General features: G+C 44.3%; 1 protein-coding gene across 13 annotated transcripts in view; it reads left to right on the top strand.

Annotated features, from left to right (window-relative positions):
• Window positions 1–223: 223 nt before the first annotated feature.
• Window positions 224–8,484, top strand: part of Osbpl9 (oxysterol binding protein like 9) — a 137,089-nt gene continuing 128,828 nt past the window's right edge. For 10 of the 13 annotated variants that reach the window (XM_075946314.1, XM_075946313.1, XM_075946311.1 and 7 more), the window contains exon 1: window positions 248–388. In XM_075946314.1, coding sequence (XP_075802429.1) covers window positions 278–388 — 111 coding nt within the window. In that variant the 5' untranslated portion in view covers window positions 248–277. Of the gene's footprint in view, window positions 389–8,484 lie in introns of all 13 variants that reach the window. The other 3 variants (XM_075946315.1, XM_075946312.1, XM_075946332.1) reach the window with 2 other exon arrangements.

Below are 8,484 nucleotides of genomic sequence, written 5' to 3'. Positions count from 1 at the left end.
ACGGCCTGGATAAATAATCTTAAAGTCCATGCTTGCTTTCTCAGCTTGCCTCCATAACATCCCTTCCTACACACAATAGGCAAAGAGAGAAAGAAAGAAAGCACGCTGACTACTATCGCCAGGGGCGTGGGTCCACCGGCTGCACAGAGACCCCGCCTATGGCCCCACCCACTCACGCCTCGGCCCCGCCTAGGGTCTCGGAGGCCCCGCCTCTGCATGCCGAATGCCTTATAGGCGACTGACGTCAGGCCGTTTGTTGTCATTGGCGGCTCCCAAGATGGCGTCCATCGTGGAAGGGCCGCTGAGCAAATGGACTAACGTGATGAAGGGCTGGCAGTACCGTTGGTTCGTGTTGGACTACAATGCGGGGCTGCTCTCCTATTACACGGTGAGTGGCTGAGGCCGCGCTGCCGGGACGGCGGGCTACGGGGAGCCGGGGCGAGGGTGCTCAGCTGTGGGAACCGCCGTACGCGAGGTTCCCTTGTGGAGGAGGGCTTTGCGTGCGGGTAGCCAATGACCAGGAGGGAGCTGCGGACCCAGCCAGTGAGCAGTGTCGGCTGACTGATTTATGGGCCGGGGGGGGGGGCGAGCCGGTGCCTCGGGGAGTGGTATTGGGGCTAGGTGGGGTCGGCGCGGTGGCGAGGTGCGGGTGGGCGTAGTCCCGGTGTGGCCCGTCAGCCGTACGGTCCACACTGTCAACCCTGTTGCCCCTCGCCCTCATACCGGCCGCACCCCTTAGCTCCTCTGGGCTTGGACGAGCGCTGCCTTCTCGGAGCAGTGGTCAGACGAGCTTGGCCAGGTCCAAAGGTGACCCTCGTCCACACCACGGGTTCAGAATTCCCGCCCGTTTGTCCAGCTCGGCGGTCCTACTCTGGGGATTCATCCTGCTTTCCAGCGGGACGCGAGTGTAACGGACTCTGTAACTTTTGAGAGCAGAGGATTCCCTCTGCGCGAGTCTTTTGGTTGCGGAGATGTAGACAGGGATGGGGCGGTTGCCTTGAAAGTTGTGTTCTGGGGTGGGCCGACTGTGCGACTTCATTGTTGTTGACACGAGTCAGTGGCCCAGGGTAAATAGGTGAAGTGCTGTGAACCTGTGTTCTGACCGCCTCATCCACCCCCGTCACATTAATAGATGGAAGTGGGCGGTGTTAGAGAAATTACTAACGGGGCTACTTTCTTTGAGCTGTACAGTTAATAATAGCCCGTGAGGAAAAGAAAAACACTCAGAAGAACAAAATATAAAATGCCTTGAAGGCATTAGAAAATGATAGAAGAAAAAGGAAGAAATACAGTTACTGGAGAAGAGTTAGTGTTGCTGAGAGAAATAGAGATACATAGTTTATTCATTCATTTAAAAATATCGTTGCCTTCCTGTTCTGCTTGTTTCCAAGAATCAACAGCAGTGTAGGCACAGCCTCTCTTCTCGGGAGCTTTTAGTGTAGTCTAGTGGGCACCTTAATTCATTTACTCTTAATTCATTTGCAAGATAGGTATTCATTATTCCCATTTAGTGTCCCTGTTTTACAGTTTTGGAATCCAAGGCTGTGGGCTTTTAAGCAATTAGCCAAACTCAAATAGATAGCTGTAAGTGGTGGAGTCAGGATTCCCATTAAGTTGCTCTTTTGCTATACGAAGAAGAAAAGTAAATGCTGTAAGTCACTAACGTGAGTCTGCAACAGTAAGAGCATTGCCTTTATCATTCTTTCGATGTGAACTTTTCTCTGCAGCTTATTATTGTTGTTGTTGTTGGAGCCCAGGGCCTTGAACATGCTAGGTTAACACTTTACCACCGACCCACATTCTTATCCCCTTTCTACCTAAGTTTTAAAAGATCAAACTTTACTGAGACATAAGCCTTGTTCAGAGTTGAATATAGTGACCCATATATGTAACCTCCAAATGTTCACATTTTAGACTGGAAATGTTAAGGCTAAGCCAGGCTAGGGTACCTAATGAGACCTTGTTTCAAAAACAAACAAGAGCAAAACAAACCACTACCACCAACAAAAACCCAAACCAAAAACACTCAAGAACAAAACACACACCACATTAAGATTATGTAGGATGGAAAACTGACAAACTGAAGAATTACGAAACCCTATGACTCAAAGAGTAATATCAAGTTTCACTAAATGTGAATGTGATTATCAGCAAATCCATTGAATCTAGCCATCATATTCATGGTGAAGTAATTTCAGTTAGTGGCACTATAGAATTAAGTTACTCTTCAAATCCCAAATTTGTGTGGATCTGAATCTAGGGCAGTTTGGGGAGGTCCCAAGTTATGGTTCTAGGGAGCTCCTAGCCCAGACAAGATGTTCCCTTTTTTGCTTTTTGCTTTTTTTCTGTCTCCTTGTCCTTGTAGATTTGGAGTGCTTGGACTCCTTGTTCTTTTGACTAAAAGAAGTTTTTCACAAACTTCTTTTTTTCTTCCTTAATGCTGTCCTCCCTTCTGAGATTAGATTCTATGAAAGTCCTTGCTAGTGGAAGGAGGGATCATATTTCTCACTAATGGCTGTTTAGAAACTTATCTCCTGCATTCTTCTGTTATTTGCTTGCAGAGAATTGTACTATGTTGTGAAAATAGAAATGACAACCAAAAGGAGAGTAGGGGTCTGATTGAATTCGGGCACTGCGTTCTGTCACTGCTTAGTACATTAGAGTTCTGATGGGTCTATCTTAATGATCTTCATGTGACTGATTGCTTACAGCCACACCGTTCAGTAAGACTATCTGAACTGGTTGTACCACATTTTTTTTCTAATGAATTTATTTTTTAAAGGGTGAAACACTCAAACAATTTAAATTCAAATCCAGCAGAACTCCTGTCAGTGATGACGCCACCGTGTGTTCCCACTTCTAGATACTTGCCAGTTTCTGAGAACTCTCCGTGAGGAAGACGCTATATATATATATATATATATATATATATATATATATATATATATATATATATACATCTTCGATATAATCTGCAATTTCCAATTTCTTGTGGACATAGTAACTTCTCTGCATCTATATTAGGAATTTCAGATCTAAATTTGTCTTCCATGACCACATAATAACCTTTACTTGGTATAAACTGTCTAAGCCCAAGTCCTTCATAAATGTGAATTTACTGAGAGCTTTTCTGGGTCACTCGTGTCACAGAGTTTCAAGACATACCACCCTTGCTTCTTGATTCCCTCTAAGTCCAAGGGTTCCATCACTGCACAGGTGATACTAGCATGTGACCCTTCTAGGCACCTGTGCAAGCGCCGAGCTGGCTGCAGAATCCGTGCTCGGTTCAGGTTCCCACAGGGCACAGAATTGTGACTAAGTGGCCGTCCCAAGGTCAGTGTTGGTCCAGGGTAGCATGGAAGGGCAAGGCAACAGGTACAAGTGAAGAGAACACAAGCCGCCGTGGCTGCACTGATCCAGGACACACTTGCCAGTAGTGCCACGTTTTAATCAAGGCAGCAAATAGTCACTTTATGCTTTGTTTCCTTGTTTCCAAAATTACTTGAGTGCTGGGCTGGCACTGTGGTTGTTGATCTCTTCTAGACTATCTCGGAAAATTCTAAACTAAACTAGATTGCCCTTGCTTTAGAGTCAGCTTTTACTGAGAAGCAGTATTAAATAATTTCAGGATCGAGCCAGAGTCACAGGGATTAAATTTAAATAGGTTCAACTAAGCCTTATTTTCAGCCTAGAGCTTCACCAAAATTCACAAAATTCTGGGGATGGAATGACACTTTTTTAAAATTAAAATTTACACTTTTCATTTGTGCATGTATATGTGTTAATGTGCAGGCATGTTTATGCCATATCACCTGTGTGGAAGTCAGGACAACTTTAGGCAGCCAGTTTTCTTCTTCCACCACGTGGGTCCCAGGGATGGAACTATGATTGTCAGCCGTGGTGACAAGTGCCATTACCATCTGAGCCATCTCTCCAGCCTGGAATGATTTGTTTACTTTATTCTTTTCATTTATTTCATAATCTCTTTGCCAGGCTGGCAATTGAACCCACAATCTTGCATATGCTAGGCAAACATACTACCTCTAACATGTCCTCAGCCCAGTGTTTTGATTTTGAAGGAAAGCTTAATGTATTGTTATAGGGATTCTTTTTTAGTACTGACTCAATTCCTGTGTGTGTGTGTGTGTGTGTGTGTGTGTGTGTGTGTGTGTAGTTTTTTAGACAGGCTCTCACTAGCCCTGGGTGGCCTGGAACTCACAGATCTGCTGAGTGCTGGGATTAAAGGTGAGTGCCTCCACACCTAGCTTAACTCATTCTCTCTCTCTCTTTCTCTCTCTCTCTTTTTCTCTCTCTCTGGTTTTTCGAGGACATGGCCTGAAACTTTTTTGAGACCTGGGTGGCCTGAAACTCACTTTGTAGACCAAACTGGCCTTGAACTCACCGAGATCCACCTTCCTCTGCCTTCCAAATGCCGGGATTAAAGGCGTGTGCCACCACAACCCAGCTAACTCAGTCTCTTAATCATTAGATATAATATATTCTTAGTGTTAGTTCATTTAGCAAGCATCTTTGTAGGGCCAACTTTTTAATAGTACAGTTAGTGTATATGTATGGAATACAGGCATGATTCCTTCATGTAGGAACTTCTGATCTGGCAGAGCAGATATCTAAACATAATTTTAAAGCAATATGACAGGTGGGGAGATGGTTTAGAGAATAAAGTGCTTGCTATACAATCACAAACCAGAATTCAGATCCCCACATCCTATGTAAAAGCTGAGCAGGCATGATGGCTGCTGTAATTCTAGCACCGTGGAGACAGAGACAGAGGGGATCAACTGGGCAAGCTCGCTAGTAGCTACAGTAGACAGAATTGGTGAGCTCTGGATGCAGCAAGAGACCCTAACTCAGTAAATAAGAATGATCAAGGAAGACACCCAGTGTTAACTTTGGGCCTACACACACATGCACACACGTATGTGCCCCCACACATGTGAACACATGTACACATAATACACACTACACACATGAACATACACAAAATCAGTGTGACAAAGTCAACAATAGAAATAGAAATCTGCAGAAATATTGCCCAGAAAAGACCAGAAGGACAGCAGCACTTACATAAAGAAATATTTGAGAACCGATCAGAGATTGACTCTAGAGGTATTTGGAGTCATAGGTCAGGCCTGGCAACAGATAAGGATTTATTGGGTGATTGCACAAAATTGTTTCATTGTATTATTGTTATTATTTTAGGTTTTTTAAATTGTGTATGTGTGGGACATGCATGTGTTCTACCAGTGTGTATGCATGTGGAAGCCAGAGGGTTGCCATTGTCTTCTTCAATTGTGTTTCTCCATATTTATGTATTTAAACATCTTTATTTTATGTACAGGGATGTTTTATCTGCACATGTATCTGTGCATCATGTGTGTACCTGGTGCACTAAAGGTTAGAAGAGGAAATCAGGTTCGCTGGGACTGGAGTTACAGCTTGAGCCTCTATTTGGGTGCTAGGAACTAAATCCAGGTACCTTGAAAGAGCAGCCAGTGCTCTTAACTGCTGAGCCATCTCTCCAACCCCTTCTGCCTTATTTTTTGAGACAAAATTAAACATGGAGCTCATCCATTTGGCTAGGCTGACTGGTCAATGAGCTCCCGGGATCCACCTAATTCTTGTATTCCACCCCCCAGATATGTGGGTGGGATGCTTGGCTTTTATTGTTGGTCCTAGGGACTCCAAGTTAGGTCCTCATGTTTGTGTGGCAGGCACTTTACTGACTGAGCCATATATCGCCCCCCACACTTTGAGAGTATACTTTTGTTGTCCAGACTGATTTCAAAACTTGGATCCTCCTGCATCCACCTCTTGAGTGAATTCTATTTTTATTATTAGATGAGATAATCAGAGAAAGCTAAAGATGTAAATTTGAGAACACTATGTGAACTACGAACCATCAGTGTGAATCATGGTCATAAAAAAGAGACAGAAAGGAAGGTAGATTGCAGGAGTCACAGTTTTGTGAGGAGTTGGAAGATGAGAAAGTTGGTAGAGTTGGTATAATTTGCTGTAGAGTTAGCAAACGAGATGGAAGCCACCCATATTGTCATAATACCTAGAGCGTGCTGGAGGACACGGCAGGTAAAAGCTTTGGGAACTCACAAGATGTTTGGGGTATAGGCCCTGTAGGTGTACCCCTGGCAGTTTTAGCAGGTTAGGATATGCTGTCTAGAGAAAACAAGATTGTCGGGACCTGATTGGTGAGTCCAGGGGTTGGGCATGTGAGCAGGGAGGGAGCAGGACTGGAGACACAGGGAATGAATGCTCTTGGAAGAGACAGGTAAGGAGCCTGTGGGTGGTGCAGCTTGGGATGGCAGTCTGTAGTGAGATGGCCTTAGAGTGCTGAGCAGGCAGAAACGGGGTTATGCTGGACCATGAAAGACTTCTTGGCATTTCAATTTGAAATGCTAAGCAATTTGAACTTTATCCCTAGGGCTCTGAAGAGCCATATTCTAAGTACTTTTAATATTGAAAAGACTTTTACTGTTGACATTTTAAAACTCATATAAAAGAGGATAGAATAATGAATTATTGACATCCAGCCATACAGTTATCAGCATATGGCTAATCCTGTTTATTAATATTCTTCCTTTCTCTTTCCCTGTCCCCTTCCCTTTCTTTCCCTTTCTCTTTCCCCTTCCCCTTCTCCTTCCTTCCCCTTCTTTTCCCTCCCCTCCCTTCCTCTTCTCCCTTCCCCTTTTTTCCTTCCCTTTCCGTTCCCTTTTCCTTTTTTTCCTTTCCTTTCCTTTTCCTTCTCCTTCCCTTTCTCCTTGTGTAGCCAAAGATGACCTTGAGCTTCTGATTCTCCTGACTCTGCCTCAAAAGCAGAGGGATCACAGATGTATGCTACTACATTCAGAGGATGGATACGCACACGCGCGCGCGCGCGCGCGCGCGCACACACACACACACACACACACACACACACACACACACACACACACACATATATATTTATTAAAACCAGGGTCTCACTTGAGCCAAAGCTTTTTTGTTTTGTTTTTGTTTTTGTTTTTTGAGAGAGGGTTTCTCTGTGTAGCCCTGGCTGTCCTAGAACTCAATTTATAGACTAAGCTGGCCTTGAACTCACAGAGATCCACCTGCCTCTGCTGAATGCTGGTATTAAAGGTGTGTGCCATTACTGCCTGGCGCCAGAGCTGTTTTTAAACTCATAGAATTACAGGTGAGGGTTGCCATGCCCAGCTGAACTGGATTATTTTAAAACATATTCCAAATATTAAAGTTTATTTGTGAATATTTCTGGTATATCGCTAAACATTGACTTCTTAAAAGCTTTTTGAAATTAAAATTGTATTGTGTGTGTTCGCTTACACTTGTGCATGCTCACAGTCAGAGGACAACGTGCCATAGTTAGTTCTCTCTTTCCAGCTTGTGGGTTCTTGGGTCAGAACTCAAGCCACCAGGCTTGATGACAGGTACCTGTACTCTGGACATCTCAATGGCCCAAAGGTTTCTCTTTTACAAAATGGTACCAAAATACCTTTATTACAGTTGAATGATAATAGTTTAATTACATCAAATTTGAAGTCTATTTGATTTCCTGACCATCTTGACCATTATTCTCTCAGGAGTTGCTTTGAGTCAGGATTCCAAATGAGATCCAAACATAAAACTCTTGAGTACCTGGGGCTGGAAAATGGCACAGTCTGTAAAGTGCCTGCTGTGTGAATATGAGGACCTGAGTGTGGATGCACACTGGGCAGTCGCATTGCTGTCTCCCAGAGCTGGGGAGGCAGAGACAGATCCCTGGAACGTCTGGTCTGCGAGCCAAGATGAATGGGAGAAGGGTAGTAGTTTTGGGTTCTAATAGGTTGAAGTGTTAAGGATCTGGGGTTTGGGAGAGAAATCTGGACTGAAAAAAGGTACTAATTTGTTACATATGAAGAATTAGAGTGACTGCAAACTGCTATCTGTGGAGACACCTCAGGAAAATACCCTTGGATTAGTTACTCATTGCCTCCCGACCAGTCTCTAAAGCACAGCAACAACAAACATTACCATTTCATAGCTTCTGTGGGACAGAACTTTGGGGGTTTCAAGCTCAGGGTCTCATGAAATTGCAGTCAAGACATTAGTCAGGGCTGCAGTCATCTGGAGCACTTGGCTGGGCCTGCTTCTGAATTGCCATTGGCAGAAAGCCTTGGTTCCTTGCTGGCTGTTGGAAGGCAGTCCCAGTTCCTCATCAGGCAGCCTCTCCATTGGGATAGTTGAGCGCTAACATGGCAGGGAAGCCAACTTCACCAAGAGAGAGATCCAGGTGAGACTAGGTAGGAAGCCATCATCCTTTTATGATCACTGTCACTGCTTCGGCTGTGTTCTACTCATTGTTTCAGCTCATGGGCCTACAGGAGGAAATTTTACATATGGGGAGGAAAATTAGGCTTTGTCTTTTCAAAGAAATTGTGCTGAGATTGTAATCCATGACAGCCATGTTTAAGG

This window comes from Microtus pennsylvanicus, chromosome 13 (assembly GCF_037038515.1).
Source record: "Microtus pennsylvanicus isolate mMicPen1 chromosome 13, mMicPen1.hap1, whole genome shotgun sequence".
In the NCBI taxonomy this organism is placed as follows: domain Eukaryota; kingdom Metazoa; phylum Chordata; class Mammalia; order Rodentia; family Cricetidae; genus Microtus; species Microtus pennsylvanicus.
The sequence above is the reverse complement of the archived record's forward strand: the minus strand, read 5'-3'. Positions and strand labels throughout refer to the sequence as shown.